Source organism: Sciurus vulgaris, assembly GCF_902686455.1.
Source record: "Sciurus vulgaris genome assembly, chromosome: 13".
Classification (NCBI taxonomy): Eukaryota; Metazoa; Chordata; class Mammalia; order Rodentia; family Sciuridae; genus Sciurus; species Sciurus vulgaris.
The window spans coordinates 57,612,387-57,631,864 of NC_136474.1; the positions used below are offsets into that span (position 1 = coordinate 57,612,387).

General features: G+C 36.8%; 1 protein-coding gene across 4 annotated transcripts in view; it reads right to left on the bottom strand.

The window, feature by feature from the left end:
- B4GALT6 (beta-1,4-galactosyltransferase 6) overlaps window positions 1-19,478 on the bottom strand; it is a 116,983-nt gene that overhangs the window by 63,997 nt on the left and 33,508 nt on the right. For all 4 annotated transcript variants that reach the window (XM_079108753.1, XM_079108751.1, XM_079108752.1 and 1 more), the window contains 5 exons: window positions 16,722-16,846; window positions 10,789-10,905; window positions 1,893-2,080; window positions 456-578; window positions 97-198 (listed from right to left, as the gene is read on the bottom strand). In XM_079108753.1, the coding sequence (XP_078964879.1) occupies window positions 97-198; window positions 456-578; window positions 1,893-2,080; window positions 10,789-10,905; window positions 16,722-16,846 (655 nt within the window). The remainder of the gene's footprint in view (window positions 1-96; window positions 199-455; window positions 579-1,892; window positions 2,081-10,788; window positions 10,906-16,721; window positions 16,847-19,478) is intronic.

Sequence of the window (19,478 nt, forward strand, 5' to 3'; positions counted from 1 at the left end):
CAGATTTTAACCTGTAAAATGTTAATGGATATTTTTAACCTTTCATCCATTTAATACCTTTAAAATGTTGGTATCTGAAGATGACAGTTAACTTACCGTCCTAAAAACTGGACTTCCCCTCGATGGTGATGAGGGATAGACTTGTATTTTCCTAGGTCTCCCTCTGGTCTGGTTACATTGTATCCAGCATAGTGAACTCTATAATACAATATAAAAATACATTTTGTGAGTTCAATTTCAAAATGCAAAAAAAAAGCAAAAAACTCTAATGTGTACACTCTCAATAATTTCAGAAGGCACGCCTAATGAAACAAGGAAGAAATGTAAAATATGATTTAAGAACTTCAAAATTTTTTCATCCCAAAGAATTCTTTCTTGAAGCAGGCAAATATGATTTACTTGATAAAAATGAAATTTACAAATTCTATTATCAAGGAATTTGTACCTCAACCTACCTGTTCCAAAGGTCATCATCTTCTCCTCCCCATCCCCAGAAAGCATTAGGAAAACCATTGATCTTTCTAAACTGTTCCACTGTCAGTCCACTTACACCACCAAAAAATTCTTTATATGGCAGACTAAAAAAGAAAGCAGGACACAGCATTCTATAAATGAAATCATAACAGTTTACCACGTGAGATCAAATTTTCAATCTTTCATGTGCTTCACAAAATGTACCTGTGTCTTCTAAATAAACAAGTAAGCAGATGAAATTGTATTCTGGAAAACGTAAAGTAAATCAGGAAACGTTTTTTACATTCTAGTGAAGCAAGTATATGTGTTATGTTAAACACCAAATAAAACATGTGGCAACTGAAATTTAAAATTTACTATCATTACTTTACATGACTCGAAACTGTGTTCAAAAACTATATAATATTCTCACAACAAAAGCAAACTTGATTAAATACATTCATAACTGTCAATGCAATGTTAGAGCATTCTAAACTAGTAACACTTTAAAAGTTAACTGAATTTACTAATAAATGCATTATTTATTATATAGAAGAGAAAAATATAAATTAGAAAAAATTCTTGCAGAGATACCCCAAGACAATAAGAAGAACACTGATCCTCACAGATTAGACCTGCGTTCTTTGATGTCAATTTAAGTTACTCTCACAGCTCTAATAACTTTACATTTTAAGGTATCTCTAATCAGAAAATGAAAAGATTTGTTTCTTCTAATTAAAGAACAAGTCAAGAAAGCATAATTTAGGAAGAAGATAACCTGCTGGGTTGTAGCTCAGTGGTAGAGTGCTTGCCTAGCATGTGTGAGGCACTGAGTTCAATTCTCAGCACCACATAAAAATAAATAAAATAAAGGTATTGTGTCCATCTACAACTAAAAAAAAAAATGTGTGTGTGTGTGTGTATATACACACACACATTTAAAAACATATTACTTAAAAAAAAAAAAAAAAAAAAAAAAAAAGATACACTGCAGAAGCAAGGACTTCATGTCCCTGAACCAGCACTAGAGGGAGGCAAAGCAGGGGCCAGCATGGGCTACACATGTACACGTGGCAGGCTCTGGGCATGTGTGATTCCACAGAACGGCCCTACAGATGGGCTCTATATTAACGAAAGGGAAACCAACCTTCAGAGGTCCAGGTAACTAACCAAGACCTACAAATGTGAGAACACAAATTTAAACCTATATGCCTGCCTGCCAGGTTCTCCTTTCCCCCACACAATACTCAAACCTCTACAAAAGGGAAGTGTCCCGATAGATGACAAACCACTCTATGTCCTGGCTCCTCACAAGGACAGGTTGGAGTTAAAGAGACATTCTCAAGCTCTCTGATTTAGGCGCCTGATGCTGCTACCATTTCAATACTACGACTGTCCAAGTACACTGTATGATGTGAGGAAGAGAGCACGCTACTTACATATACATGTATTTATCCAGCTTTGCTGCAAAGTGACGAGGCATTTCTCCACACCCATAATAGTTTCGGTCATTTTCAGGTAGATGATCCACATCATGGAAGATCACGCAGTCCCAGACACTGTCCTTCATGGCCTCCTTGAAGCCCACATTGAAGAGCATCGCACGATTAAAAGGTTGTGTGCCAGTCTTGACAGAGTAGAGAGAAAAGCAGAAATGCACTAAGACTTTGTCATTTTTTTTCCTACAGTTTTCTCATTTGTTGACTGGTGGGCAAATAACAATAATAACCACACCCCAATCAAATAGACAAGTCACGATGTATGTCAGAGTTTTTAAATGTAGCCAGGAGTCACTGAACAATGGAGATACATTCTGAAAACATGTCATTAGGTGATTTCATTGTTGTGTGAATACTGAAGGCTACATACACAAACAAAGCCAGTAATAATGTCACCAGGCATATAACCTTAGGGGACCACCCCTGTGATCTGCTGCTGACTGAAACATCGCTATGCAGTGTGTGACTGCACACTGGTTAAATTTACTTGCATTTGCGATATTTCATTCTTTATTAAAAGAAAACTAGATACTTAACTGTTATTATCTGCCAACTGGTACAATGTCACATTTACATAATAATATAATTTACATTTCTGCTTTACATCAAACATATCATGTCATAGATTATAACCAAAAAAATATATACGTTTTATTTTTTAGTGACACTTTCCATATGCCATCAAGACTAAGGCAGGAAAGTGAAAGCAACTCAAAAAGCAGTAACCTTTTTCTTCTTTTTGTCTCTACATCAAAGCCAAGGAGGTCAAACTCTGCATTACTAATGCTTATAATAAGGACCAAGAGCATTTTAGAGACAAAAACATCATAATGTACTATACAAACCTAGCCTCCTTTATTGCAACCATTTTCCTTTATTTGGAAAAATTCAATAAAGTACACAGACAAGAGTTTGTTTTTGTTATTCTTGCTTATAATAAAGAGAAGAGCATTGTAATGGATAAAATATAGAAGTATATTATACAAAACACAACTTCCTATATAGTCACCATTTTCCTTCACTTAATAATGAAATACATTAAAGTGTGCTGGCAATAAAAAAGGTATTACCAGTATCTAAAGAAAACTAAGGTACATTTCCCAATATCTTAACATTTCTCAGTTTTCCAAAACATATAAAAAAGGGTTATGACAGAAGTGAATGAGACATGAAAACAGAAGGGAGATCAGCAGAGTAAGTGAAGGGAACCAGGTAGAGAGAGGAAGGGAGGCTTGGAAAGAGGAAGTGCTGAGGAACAATACTGACCAAATTAAACTGTTAAATTGTGTACATGTGCAAATATGCTGTTATGTATAATTATAAACCACCAAAAGGAAAATACATAAATAAAAGAAAGTAATTGATCTTAATGACACACACTACTGTGCTGACTCAAGAGGGGGAAATGACTCATTTTTAGTCCTGGGTCTTGCACCAACTTGAGATCACAGAAATCATTTTTACCTGGTGCAGTGGTGCACACCTGTAATCCCAGTGGCTTGGGGGGCTGAGAAGGAGAATTGCCAGTTCAAGGCCAGCCTCAGTAACTTAGCAAGGCTCTGAGCAACTCAGCAAGATCCTGCCTCTTAATAAAATATAAAAAAAAAAAGGGATGGGGATTTGGCTCAGTTAAGCACCCCTGGGTTCAATCCGTGGTATCAAAAAAAAAGAAATCACTTTACTTTTTGAAGACTTTTTTTTTAATCAGTGAAATGGAGAAAATAAAAAGCAGGTAAGCTATAACATTACTACTGCAACAATGGCTTTTATAAATAATTTTCTTTTAAGATTTAAAATTTTGTTTTCACTAAATGTTGGCATAATACTCAAAAGGCTTATAATAAAAATAAGTCCTATGTTTAACCCATCTTCATCAGCCAAGATAATACATTTCAATTTTTCTGTTTATGCTAGTGTTCATCTCCATATTCTGAGGTAATGAGAAATTTGGTTATTTCTTGCCTTCTTACCATGGAAGTAGAAAAGGTAAAAATACCACAACTACTGTCCCTCCCTCCAGTGTCCCACTATAGTTACAGCACACGTTTTGGTTAAATCAGTAGAGTTTACTTTATTACAACTACATAAATATTTCTTTGGTGATGAATAAATTCTTTTCTTTGTTAAGCTGAGGGTAACTATTATTTTCTAAGTAACTATTATTACTTTGTGTAAAAGGTCCCATAGATATGCCCTATACCTATTAATAAGTGATGTGATCACAGAAACACATCAGCCCCTCTCTGTCTCCCAAGCTCAACTCCCCTGCCCTCATTTCTTGCTTATAGTTGGACTGGAACCATGTGTGATTATCATCTGGGGCTTCTCCTTCATGCTCTAAATCATGCACATCTTTTACCTGGTTTGCTTAATTTGCTGAGGCACAAAATACAGTAGCTCCCTAAGTAAAAGAGCTTGGGCAGGGGGTAAAAATGTGTGTGTGTGTATGTGTGCTTGTGTGTGTCTAGTCAATGACTGATGGAAAATGCAACTGTCTACCCCCACACATGAGCTGCCATTTTGTCTGGATAAAAACTTCTAGGTTATCAAACAACATACCCTATGTAAATTCATGATTACACAAATGGTATGCCTTTACTCCATGTACAAACAGAGAAACAACATGTATCCCATTTGTTTACAATAAAAAAAAAGACAAAAACAACAACAACAACAACAACAAAAAAAAAAAAAAAACTTCTAGGTTGAGAGTATGTGAAAGGTCCCAGGTTCAATCCCCAATACTACCAGTCTCCCACCAAAAAGAGAAAGAAAAATATTAGGCCAAAAATTACTTTGTCCTAGAATTTAAAAGGCATGATTTCATAATCTTTCAGTTATCAGCATTGTTAAGAAAATTCCTACATTTCTGATTGATTTGTCATTTTTCTTATAGATCCTTTTAAATATCTTTTTTTACATTTTTATTCTAAAATTTCAAAAGAACATACTTCATAGTGGATCTATGCTTTATTCATAAGTCCATGTGGGCTCTCTAAAATCTAGCCTTCATGTCAGGAAAATTTTCTTATATTTTTTCTTTGGTCACTTCTTTCTACTCCCAGAAATTTTTTTCTGCTCTAGTTTTTCTAGAACTCTGATTAGTGACTATATAGTTACCACTTGATGTACTACAAATCACAGCAAAATTTAATGGCTTAAAAATGCCAGGGGCTGTGGCTAGATCTCAGCAGTACAAAGCTTGCCTGGCATGCATAAGGCCCTGGGTCCCTCCCCCTAGCATGAGTGGGTGTGCAGTCATTTATCATGCTGACTGCTTCTCTGGAGAGAGAATTCTGGGAATAGAGAAGAGAGCCCCATCTCTACTGTAGTGTGCACCCAGCCTCAGCTGGAAGACTGGAAGGCTTGACTGAGGCAGGAAGATCCACTTCCAAGGCAGCTCAACTCACACGGCTGCCACGAGAATGCAGACAAGTCATTTCTTCCCCACAGACTGCCTGAGCACCCCCATGACGTAACAGATGGCTTCCCCAAGAGCAAACGATCCAAGAGAACAAGACAGAAGCAGCAATGTCTTTTATGACTTAGCCTCAAAAGCCACCTCCACAGAATTTGGTTCCTCAGGCAATTCATCCTTACTCCTGTGGACCCTCTTAGAGGGTGCTTATCCCCAAGACACACTGGGACTCTTAGATTCTCCTCTTTTCTTATCTTTGGGTTCTATCTTAAGAATTATTTTATCTTCCAGCTGTCCTATTGAAAATTTTTTAGTTATTACATTTTCATCTTCAAAATTACTCTTATTCTGATTATTCATTATGATGTCCTGTTTTTGTTTCACAGAATATTTTTCACTATCTTTCCTTTGCTCTCTGTAGATTCTGACTATGAGGTCTGTTGACCATCCTTCTACCTTAAGGATCTTCTCTGATTGTCTCTATTTTCCATGTTCCCTTTTTCTGCTTGGTTTAGTCTCTGTAGTGGAAGATTTCTTCAAAACCTGGGACCCTTGACTGCCTATTCACTTTGCAGAGTAAGGCACTACAAAACTAACAGAGTCTCCACTTCTGTACCCACGAATTGTTTGAAACCACTCTTGACTCACACCACATATACCCCTAAACCAAACTAAAACAACAAATATTCATTGCCCAGTGTCCTCGTGTCTGCTGCTCAGGAAACAGCAATGTCCTTCCCTATGCAAGACAAAACCCCTGGCATCATGTCTGACTGTCCATCACTCATGCTTCAAGTCTAACTTATCACCAAATAGTAACATTTTTAAAGCAACACAGCCCAAACCTGACCACTGCACACCACTACCACAGGAGCCCAAGTCACCATCATCTCTCCTACTGAAGAATGCAGACGTTTTCTAACTCCTCTCCTTGCTTCTTCCCGGTCCCACCTGCAGCTTACTCTCTACACAATACCCAGTGTCATTTTTTAAAACAGTAGTTCAATCATGCCAGTTCCTCACTCAAAACCCACCAGCATCTTCTACCTCACACATAGAATAATCCAAGTCCTCACACGGACCTAATCATTAAGTTCTTCATTATGTGCTTTTCACCCACTTTTCTGACTTCCCAGCATTCTTCATTGGATGCTCTAGTGACACTGACCTCCTGGAGCAATCCACACACCAAGCCTCCTCCAGCCACCCCCTCTTTCCATGCTGCCTGTCATCAGTGTGGTTGCTCCTTTGCCTTGTATTATTGGATGCTCTGAGCTCCCCTCCTCATCCCTCTAAACTCTCTAGATTAGGGCACCTCTCCTCGCCACCCTATGCCTTCAGTCTTAGCCCCAAGCTCCATCTGACAGATTATACAATTATCTCCTCTTTCCTCACCAACAGAATGAGGCCTTACCTGGTGTGTGCACTGCAGTACCACCTTTGTTGAATGAAGGCAACTGAACTGCATGGAGGTGATAGTGATGAGAAGCCCTATTTCCTTTGGAGACCTTCATATATTAGATCTGGAATCTTCTTCCTGGGCATCATCTATTTCTCTGATGAAGTCACCACCATTCATGCCCTGCCCCAGTTGAAGGGGTAGAGGAATTCCTACCTGATAGCTGTCCTCAAAAAGTTAGGGCAAAGGCCTGAGGGTCCCCAGTGCTGGCTGTAGATTGACTTACCACTGTCTTCAGGACCCACAACATAGCTGTGTCGACAGTCTGGAGCTTCTCATAGTTTCTCCAGAGGATAAACTCTTCATTTTGTATACAAGAGAGTAATCACCTAGCACTGAAAGCAAAGACAAGGAACTGGGGACCTCACGGTTTTGTAATCAGACTTCTAAACGATCTCCTCACCACAGCCTGGTACTTCAGCCTAACTTCTCTATTTCAAGAGGTACGGTTGGACTTCATTCTTGTCACAATCACCCTCTACAAGAACCTGGTTCTAAACATTCTCTGCTCCTGGGGCAGCTGTCAGTTTCATCACCTACTTAGAGATTTTTTTCTCTCACTTCCATTTTTGGAGTCTGGAAAGGAGAAGAGGTAAACCCATGCACAATCCTCCATATTCAACTCAGATTTCTGAGTTGCTCTCCAAATGCTTAACACTTCTCCTGGGCATCCATCCAGCAAAAAAATTAAAAAATAAAAATAAAAATATTCTTCTATTTCATAGATATGTGAAGATATTTTTAGTCAGAATCACACACTATCCAATGTGATCCTGAAGTAATACTGATCAAGGCTGTATTGATCAGTACAAGACAGCTGAGATTCAGGCTTAGCTTTGAAAGTACAAGTATAGGTCTTAGTTGTTTTGCAAAGATGTTGTCCTCAACTTCACAAAATAATTAGATGATACTAAACTCACAGGAGAGTATGCCTTGGAAAACACAGACATCTATGTTCTGTGCAAGTACATTATGGGGAACTGAAGTTTAAAAAAAAGGAAACTAGCAATTGGAAATACTAACCTAGAAATCCACAATTAAGGCTAACAAAAAAGTAGCAGAAAATTCTGACTTTTTATCAAGTAAAAAAGGTAAATTTTCTGAGTATGGGTTGTTACATTAAGAAGTACCCAGTCAAAAAAAAAAAAAAAAGTACCCAGTCATGATATACAACATTATACACACATAGAAGAAAACTTAAAGGATGATTTCCATACACAGAAGTATGTTATACTAAATACCAATTATTCCAGGGAAGAAAAGCAGAGGAAAAACATTGGAGTGGTGTACGGAAGCAGATCTGGAATCAACCAATAAACCACAAAGGAGTAAATACTATATAACTTAGGAGTAAAAATTTCAGTATCTGCTACCAAAAAGGAAAAAATAGTAGTATCACTAGGCTACTTTGTCTATTATTCTAATTTATCTATACAAAAAGAGGAAAATAAATCCTACCGGGTCTTTCTGACAAGCAAATTGAATGGAATAGAACAGAGAGACTGAAAATAGGCCTAATAGATGATACATATATGTTAACTCGTTTTCAACAAAGGTTCCAATGAGAAAAAGATAATGTTTTCTGATAAAGAGTGATAACTAAATAGGTTAAAAAAAATGTATTACCTCATACCATATATACAGATTAACTCAAAATGGAGTAGTCCAAGAGCTACAACTATAAAACTTCAGGAAGAAAACACAGAAAAGGTGAGGTAGCACATGCCTACAATCCCAGCAGCTCAAGAGGCTGATGAGTTCAAAACCAGCCTCAGTAAAAGTGAGGCACTAAACAACTCAGTGAGACTCTGTCTCTAAATAAAATACAAAATAGGGCTGGAGGGTTGGGGATGTGGCTCAGTGATCGAGTGCCCCGGAGTTCAATTCCTGGTCCCCTCCCCCCCAAAAAAAAACACACAGAAAAGCTTAGAGTACAATTTCACAAATAAAAAACAAAAAGCATAAGTTATTAAAAAAAATGGACTTCATTATAATTAAAACCTTCTACTTTTCATAAGACATTGTCAAGAAAATAACAGGGGGCTGAGGTTGTGGCTCAATGGTAGAGTACTTGCCTCACGTGTGCAAGGCACTGGAGTCGATCCTCAGCATCACATAAAAATAAATGAAATAAAAGTATTGTGTACATCTACAACAACAAAAAAAAATTAAAAAAAGAAAATAAATGGCCAAGCCACAGACTAAAGATAAATAATTGCAAAACTTAAGTCTTACAAAAGACTTAATACTTGAAAAAACAACAAATTCTTACAAACTCAGAGGACAATACAATTTAAAAATAGGTAAAGATTTGAAAAGTTTCCAAATAATATAGGTAGAAAGTAAATAAATATATGAAAAGGTGATCAACATCATGAGTCATGAGGGAAACACAAATTAAAATTTCAATAAGTTACTACTACAGATGCTCTAACCTGCCAAGCATTACCAATGACATAAAGCAATTGAAAAGGTCAGTATACATTAATATAAATTCCCATGCATCACACCCATATGAGGTAACAATGATAAGAGTGTTATAAGCTGGCAAAGAGACCTGATCTTCAAGTGTTATACTTTTTTTTAGATTTTTGAAACATCACTTTATGCACATTTAAAAAGAACATACATAAATTCTTCCTTATGCTTATACTTCACAGTCTTTAAACAAAGACAAAGACTATAAAATTAGATCAAGGTCATTTTAATTCTATGTAAACCATGTTCAGGAAATATTGTTTACTCAGCTTTAACAGTATCTGTTCAAAACAAATGGAATGAACTTTCTTGGTTTTACCATTATTTGCTAAATCCACTCTCTTCTGGTTATTTCTGTTTCTAAAAGAATCACAGACTCTCTAATTTGGAAGTAATCCTGGGCATCACATGGTTTAGGCCTCTATGCAATGTTCGGCTTTTTGACCCGTCAGTTCACTGGATGCCTATTTACGTGTCAGCTATTGAGATGTGTCCATCCACAGGGAAGGCTAATGCTCCAATGCTAACACCAGGCTAAGCAAGGTCAACAAATTAAATATGCGCGGCTACAACAGAAACAGACCAAATTCCTCTACCAGGAAAGATGACTTTCAAACACTACAAAAACAGGACAGCAAATATTCAATGTATACCATGTTTTTTCTCTTCCTTTTTTTTTTTTTTTTTAAAGGATTACTAACTGACTCTCATTCAGGTACCCTTGATTACCTAATAAAGTTGATTCAATATTAATTTTCAGGGCTAGCCAACAACTACTCCACAGTATAAAGACACCCTCAATCACGAACTATCTACGTTTTGCTATTAAAAATCACAATAAAAGATCTTATCTTTCATTTTCTATACTTAAGTTCAGAAACTGAAATGCTCTTTCAAAATCAAACACTATGAATGCACCTAAGGTGATCCTAGAATGCTTTAGTGCAATATGAAACAGGACTTTGAGTTACATTAAAATGTGCACTTGCTGAATCCAGAAGGCAGTACACGAGTTAAGTGCCCCAAAACAGTCTAAATTACAAAATAAAATATTTCTCAATTACATGAAACTCTACAAAGTTTTCAGGAATAAACAAAACTTATAAACCTAATGAAAGCATAAAATTGGACAATAGTACAAGTCAAATAAATATTAATCCTATTAAAATGAGCAGCTGTACAGTGGTTATTTGAAAATCACAGTTTGACAATCTAATGTTTATAATGTCATTAAAACATACCACAGCTATCATACTAAAGTCAATTCATCTGACCAAATTTTTAAATTATTACAAGAAAACTATAATTATTATAAGGAAAAAAATACAAGCTCAATCCAAAATATAACTTTACTGAACTCTAAAAACCAAAGATTTGCATTACCCCATTGATCTTAGCTAGACATTTTTAATCAAACCATATCTAAGAGTTTAAGTTTTGAAAAATATTAATATTGTGACCATTTTGAAAAATATTCTCACCTGTTCAATGACATAAAAGGCAAATTCCAGCCGCTGTTTCTGAAGCATTGGAATCAGGTGTAAGAAAAAAATTGGAAGATGTTCATGGCGATTACGGAAAGGAATGAGAACTGCCACCTTTAAAACAAAGAGTCGCATTTGTAAATAAGTATAGCAGCAAACCCTGGAGGTGAAGATAAAACAGATCCTTAAAAACTTCTGAAGGCTTCAGACGCCTACCCTCATGAATCTCCTCACCAGACAGGACAGTGAGCACACTCACCCAGGTGTGGCCCTTGCCTTCGCTGCTTATGGTCTTGGGAAGTTGGGAAGTATGGATGGGCTCTAAAGACAGGTAAGGATTGTGGTCTCTATCCTACAACACCATAGAAAATGACTGGAAGATTTTAAGAGAGTGATAAATACAATTTTGTGAGCACCAAGACTCCTATGGTGGCGGTATGAAGAGCAGACTGGAGAAAACCAAAACTGGACTCAGGGAACAAGAGGAAATGAATGCAAAGGTCGAGGCAAGAGGGAATGGCAGCCTGAAGTAAGGTGAGGGAGGAGGGGAGGAGAGGGACGTGGGTTCTCAAAACATGTAAGGGGTAAGTTAAGAGGATCTGGTTATGTTGGATGTGAGGAGTGAAGGAAAGGGGATGTAGCAAGAGAGACTTTTAGGTCTTCTAGCTGATCATAAACAGTAACTCTTGTGAAGGACATGACGTTAAGTGAAAAATGCCAGGCACAGGAGACCTCATGTTCTCCCTCACATGTGGAGGATGAAAATGTTGATCTCAAAGAAGAAGGAATTACTAAAGGTTAGGAAGGGTGAGAGGAGGAGGGATAGAAAGAGGTTAGGAAATGGGTAACCAAAGTATACTTAGATAAGAGGAGTAAGTTTTAATGTTCTGGAGCACAGCAGGACGACGATAGTTTGAAACAACCAATCGTGTATTTTATGATGAATTGGGAAAGAAGAGTTCATAGGCTCTAAACACTAAGAAATGACAAATGTATACATGGATACAGAAATGTTAATTATCCTGATTTGATCATTACATATTGCATACATACTGAATCTTCACACTATACCCCATAATTATGCAGAGTCCACTACAGAAACGCAACCATATCTAATAGGACCACAAAATATACATTAAGTTTGATAATTATTATTTTTCACTTAAATCAAATGTATGTATTAAGCTTTTGAGATATATTTGTTAATTTATTTTAGTGGTAGGAAAATCAGTTTAAAATGCAATTGGCAACAAAATTACGTTAGGATGTTACACTTAAAAGAAAGGTTCAGAGACAGTGTACAGAAAAGAAAGAAGTTTGTCCTTTATAAACCAAAGAAATTTCTGGGTATGGTGGAGCACACCTGTAATCCCAGCAACTCGGAAGGCTGAGGCAGGAAGGTCTCAAGTTCAAAGTCAGCCTCAGCATGGTGCTAAGCAACTCAGTGAGACCCTGTTTCTAAATAAAATACAAAATAGGTTGGGGATGTGGCTCAGTGGTTGAGTGCCCCTGAGTAAAATCTCTGGTAGCCCAAAAACAAATAAATAAAACAAACCAAAGAAGTATGTGCTCACCCAAAAAGCAAAAGAAAAATATGCATATGGAAACACAAATCGTTTCTAAGTACATCAATCTTTCCTTTAATATGAAAAAAATGAGCTGAGATTGTGCTTAGTGGTTGAATGTTTGCTAGCATGAGCAAGGCCTTGGGTTGGAGCCCCAGCACTGTCAAAATAATTGAAAAATAAAGTAAATTACTTGGAGTCCAGAAAAAACACCACCTTCACAAAAGGTATTACTACTACATGAAAGTAATAATTATTAATCATTAGTTACTCAAATCCTCTATCTCTTGATCCCAAACTTTTTCATACAACTTAGGTCTCTTTACAATTCAGATTTTGCCCTTAAAAAAAAAGCTAAGATGTTTTCTATGCTATTTTCCATAGCAATTACTGAGTCAGGTTGGTTTTATTATAGTTTATGAATTTTCTAGTAAATTGGAATTTATTAGAAATAATTGAAATTAAAAGTTTTCTGTAAATTCTGAAATTATTAGATTTTCAAAGATTCTAACAGTAAATTATATGTAACTAAGATAACACTGTGTCACTCTATATTCTGAATTTTTAATTTAATTTTATTTATTTTTATTCTGGATATTTAATACAATCTAAACTGATTATACCAGAAAATTATATAAGATCATTAAATCCAGAATTGGTTAAAATTTTTCCCATACTAAATAAACTTTACTAATGAATGAATAAATATAAATAATTGAGAATTCCTAAGTTTACTGAATCCTACTTGTAAAATCAAGGCAATATTAGATATTATCAACCCAAAACTAGTAACACTGAGGCTGGGGGGTGTAGCTCAAGGTAGAGAGAGTACATACTTAGCATGTACAAGACCCAGGGTTCAATCCCCAGCACAGAAAAGGGAAAAAGAAAAAAAAGCAGTATTTACCCATGTATATTATATGACCAGAATCATAAATGGGACAATATTATAAATTACTAAGTTTTATTTAAAAAGAGAACAAAGTATGGTTTAGCAAAATTAGAAGTGTCTAAATTAGAAATGCCACTACTCATTCTCCTTTAATGCTGACAGGACAGAAAGAAAAAAACCAAGGCTGATTGGACACTAAAGTTCTCATGTTTATATTAATGATTTTATATTGGGTAGGTAGGAGGAACTAACAAGATTCTAATATATGTCCCTGCCAGCTCTACTGAGAATTCCATTCCTATTATTTACCCCATCACGTATATCTTAGCTCAGGAGCCTGTGGACCTCGAAACTGCCACAGCAGTACTGGCCCAATATCCAAGGTGCCCTCCCTATGGTGCTGGCAGCTCCCTTCTGTGTGGGGAATTGCTAATGCGCTTGAGTGTGGTTGGTATATTCAAGGAACTCCTAAATCACATATAGCTGTTAAACCAGTTCACAGGTCACTCTTTTTTTTTTTTTTTTTTTCTCATCCAGAAACATTTATTTTACTTTCCAATTTGACAGGTCACTCTTAATACAGGAAATGATTAGTGAAATAAGGGAAGAGCTTGCCCTTCCTGATTTTGTTCTTGGCCGCAAGTTGGCTGCCAAAGACATAATATGAATGGGCTATATAAGTGCTTAAGGCAAATTATAGCCATTTAAGGGAAGAAGCTATCAAATGACTGCAGTCTATATTAATTAAATACAATTCGGCTAACTGATGAGTTGAATATGTAAGTATCAACAAAGGGAAAGTCCTAATTCTCCATACAATAAATTCCTCAATGAAGCACTTGAAATATAAAGAGCTGGGGTTTTGGGGGGTTTTTTTCAATCTTAGAAGTTAATTGAGATACAAAAAGAAATTATGAGTGTCTTGACAAATTCAAATAAGCTAGATTGACATTTAATAGCAACTAAATGTCCAAATTATGAGATGCCATGAGATTATGAACAATATGCCTAAAGCAAAGTTATTTTTATTAAAATAAAGTTAGATAATATCTTAAAAATTCATTTGGTATGCCCCTTGTAGTTGTGCAACAACATTCGCGATGGTTTACAAATTTATTGTCTAGAAAAAGACCTCAGTGTTCTGTGATCATTTATTTTAAGGTTTAATAGCCTTCCTTTCAGGATATCATACTTCTCTGTGCCCTAACTTGCTGTGTGAGCCATTCTGTTGATACAGCCCCAGTGGAGGTAGAGAACATCTGGTTATTATCTTCCGTAAAAACATTTCATCCTCCCAAATTCTTCCTCACCACCTCTTGTTCAAGCACAATTATCCCTTTCAGTTTATTCCTACCTTCAAACCACTAATCTTACAGATTTTATGCACAAATTTTATCCTTGCTTATTTTCTCCTAAAAATGCTATGAAGAAGAAAGGTATCTATCATATAAATTTCCTCCACCAAGTTTCTGTCCCACTTTCAAACTTGAAGCACATGACCAGTTATGTGCCCCTAAATGACGTAGTTTTAGATTTGGTGAGTTTAGGGCATATCTAGCTATTTGTCGCTGAGTTAGACTAGAGAAGGGACTGCCCTCATTCTCCTGTGGTGTTTTCAGTTCTGCCTGCCTCTTCCTCCTCATTTCTAGTACCTACAGGAACAATTCCCAAACTGGTGGCACTTGATTTTAAAAATGCATGTTTTCGCCCCTTCCCACTACTAGAGTCAGAATGTCTCAGGACTGAGTTCAAGAACCTGCATTTTTACTGACTGCCTTGGGGAGGAGTTCTAAAACAGATAGTTCTGAACCATCCCTTAAGGGACCTTGAACTGAAAGTTGTACTCGTGGCCTCAGCACAGGTAGCAGCACCACGCAGCTATCTGGTTCTTTATGCCTGTGTTATAAAATTTTTAAATCTATCTGGTATGGATTACAGGCAAAACGACAATAATTCTCAAGTTTTCCAATCCCAAATTATCCCACTAGTATGATATACTGTGCACACCAGAGGGGGTACATTATAAATCCTGTTCACATCTCAGCATCAACCTTCATGCCACTCTGTGGCCTGGATAACTGAGTGTTTTCTATTCCATTAGCATTCAATATATACACTCATAACTCAAGTAATAAAAACAATTTATTTGCCTAGGACATTTTTAAAAAGTGGAATGTATGTAAATTAGGCCATATTTCATACATTCAATGAATCTGATCCTGGAAAATAGCATAAGGCAATTATAAAAATAGAATACTTTGCAGAAAATTGTACTGAAATCCATTTAAGCAGATTCACAACTTGTTTGCGGCAACGAGAAAGGTGAGCATTCATATAATCACTTGTAGCAAAGTCAGGCATTTATTAGTCTCATAAAGTCAATGCAACAAAACTGTTTCACATCTACCTTGTACAAAATAATATGGTCTGCATTAGGGATGTAGATATAAATTGTATGCATTCCTAAACACAAAGCATTTTAAGGTCAATAAAGTCAAAGAATCTTTTTCAAGAGTTTAACAACATAAAGTTCTTTCTACTAGTACCAGTGACTTTTAGGGGCCGGGGGAACTAACATTCAAATGTTAGAATTTTATTAATATTGTAAAAGAGAAGTTGAAAACTATTCCCAGGCTAAGGTTATATCATAATCTTTTAGGATACAACTTTTGATTTAATCACTTGTATTTCTCATATGAATTGCACAAGTGTCATTTCCTATTCAAACATAACATACGCTTACTATCCATTTCGTAGTCTTGAGAACAACTCCAAACCAGGGTTTTCAAAAGTTTTAAGAGCAGAAGAGGCAGATCCATCCCCTTACAGATTTTCAAACAAAACATTAAACAGAATTCTGACATATAAAAAACCAAAAGCTGGCACTCTATCTTCTGAAACAGGTGAAGAGCCCAAAGTCCTCCCTTTCAAGTACTGCAGTGACCTCTGAGCGGCCTCTTTAGAACTAATGACGCAGAGAAACAGCTTGACAACCTCAATGCTGGACACAACTGAAAATCAGAATATTAATATCCTCCCAGTGAGTTCTCACAGCTCCAGAAATTGGTGGGGCTATGCCTGCAGGTGTCTGTAGTCATTAGGGACACCTGCAGGAGGCAGAGGACTCAGCCTCTCTCCCAAATAGAAAGGAAAAAGAAAGCAAAAGAAAAAACCAACCAACCAAAAGGGGGGAAAAATAAACCTGCCTTCCAAGCCAAATTCAAGTGACATAATTTTTTCTGAGGATGCCTAGAGACTGAACTCATGAGCAGTATGTTTTATACGTGCACAGGTACATTTACAGTCTTCACAAGTAACACCGTTAAATCCCAGTGGAACCATAAATGTCTACGCACTAAATACAGAATTGATCAACAGTGAATGATATTCCACTCTATATTTTGAATCAAGTGCAATTTGGTTTTCAAACGCATAGTAATAATCACATTACTTATTTAAAAAAACCACTTCACCTTCCACCTGGGTTTACAGTCTTTTGGCCTCCAGTGACCTCCTGGCTCGATATCCAAATCCTTAGAGAAGAGTTGATGAACTTCATCAAAACTGACTTCACTTACATTGACACTGAGGAATCCCCCTATAAACAGAAAACACGAAGAATAGTTTTAATATTTTTTTGCCTCTAAGATGCAAAACCAGTGACGGGTAGGATGATGGCATAACCTATTTACCAGCACAGTACGTTTTACTCTTGTTTTCACCACGTAATTATTAGTAGCACCTTTCACTTTCAGCTGACAAGTTGTATGGCCACCCAAAGAAAATCAAGTTCTTTACCTAACCTTTTGCTTTTAATTGGTTATTTAATATTTTTTGAAAAATGTTTGCATGTTGTTTCAACATAGCATATCACTGCAATTCAACAACATTCAAGTATCTTAAAACTATTTTTAGGTTCAACATTTTTAATACAGGGGACACAAATGAAACAGTACTCGAGAGTTAAATAAGCAGTCAGATTGGGAGCCGAATCCCAGCTTCCAATGGGGCAACTACTTAATCTTTCTGCCTTGGCTTTCTCCTCTGTCAAAAAGAGTACAACGATGCCTGTCTCCCACGGTGGTTATGTCCACTACATTAAACACAGCTGGCCCTCTGTATGGCCAGATTCCTGAGCCACAGATTCAACAATCTTAAATTGAAAACATTCAGGAGGAAAAACAGAATTGCATTTGCATTGATCATGCACAGACTTATTTTTCCTTATCATTATTCCCTAAACAATATAGCATGACAACTATTATAGAGCATTTCCATTGTTTTTGGTATAATATGTAATCTGGTTTTGGTATATATAAAGAGGATGTGTGTAGGTTATGAGCAAATACTACACCATTCTATGTAAGGATTTTCATATCACGGGCAGAGAGGGTCCTGAAACCATTCCCCCCAGATACTGAGGGAGGACTGTAACCTGTGAGATCAAGTGCCAGGCACTAGATAAAAAGCAATAAATGTTAGCTACTATCACCATTATCTATTGACATTTCTTTTTCTTTTTCTTTCTTTCTTTTTCTTTTTTTTCCCCCAATGCTAGGGATTTAACCCAGGGCCTCATGCATGCTAAGCATGCACCCTGCTACTGACATTTCTTAAGAAAGGATATTTGCAAACCCAATTCAACTTATTTGAGTATCTAATATGTACCAGGTCTCTTGGTACAAAACTGAAAAACCAGGGACTTCTAGATGTTCCTGGTCTAACAAGTAAGTGCTCACTCTCCAAATTATTGAATGTATATTACTGGAGATGCTCTTTACTGTTTTCTGATGTATACCTTTGAAATAGGAATGAATCTTGGATGAAAAACTATTTCCTTCAAGTCAGTCAAAAAGTGATACAGGAAGCCTCTGTATCTTCGCCTGAGCATTAAAACAGCTTCATGATTACTACCCACCTTCAAAGCAATACCGTCCACAGTGTTTTCAATGACGGTTAGTAGGATTAAACCACAATGGTCTTTTAACAGCAAAACTGTTAATGTCCACATAGGTACAAATTGCTCCGGAATGCCTTCCTGTCAAATTCTTCCCTCTAACTTCCTAATCTCATAAAATACAAACCAACCAATGTTGAGGCGTCCCATGTCAAGTCTACTGAGCCTCCTGGGGTCATGATTTCACATAGAAAGCACTCAGTTCCTCTCCAAAGAGCCCCTTTCCTCCTGCTACCCTATATTCTACAATGTTTTCATGATGGCCTCTCTTCCCAGTCTACTACCTTCTGATCAGGCAGAACCATCAGTAGCACTGAGGCATGCCAGAGGAAAGTGCTTTTAGTTGCAAATGCCTATGATTCCCAGAGTAAGCGAGGGGAAAAAAAATGCAATCTTCTAATATCTGCCTGTTCTACTGACAAATTTATGGTCCTATATAATGAAATACCCACCCTTTAGTGTAACAAGATACATACAAACTAATTTTAGAAAAATCAAATTTATGTAACAGAATGAGAGACCTATGAACTTGGAAAGAAAGGGAAAGTTAAATGTAAAAGTGATCAGTCAACACAAATACAGACCATCATGACTCAGCTGACAAAAACAGAATCTAGCACTGTAATCAAATAAAATTCACGCAAATAAATCTGATGCATTTAATAGTATGCATGGTTGCTAAAATGATAGTGATTAGGCTAAATAATAAGCAGTTCATGTAAGTAACTAAAGTTGGCATTCTTTATGCACTGTCAATCCAAATTTTTTTTTTTTGCAGCTTTATTGCTTCAACAGCTGTAATCATCATTGTCAGCAGTTTTCTCCAGCATCATCTGCAGTTTAATTACCATCTTCAATGCACATGCACTGCCAAATTGAGGTGCCTTATATCTTTCTCCTCAATGGAAAGGCTTTCCTGTGTCCCTCACTATTCCTGATGCCTGAGGTGCCTAAGTTCACCTTCCCTGTGACTGCCTCCCCATCCATACCCCTCAAAGTCTGTTAGCAGCTTTGCTCTGAGTCCTAACATCTTGCTGGCTGAAGACCAATGATGATTCAGTGGCACTGGGGTGGTCCTTCCAGCAACATCACTATGCTGAGGAGGAAGTGGGGGAAGAAAAGAGTCCTCCCAAGACAGGCACCGCCACCACTAGGAAAGTGTGCTCACAGAGCTTGAGATGGAAGACTGGGACACCAGTGGTACAGTACTCAGGAGTTAATAAATAAGCAGTCAGATTAACTGGAAGCTGAATCCTAGTCTCTATTGGGGCAA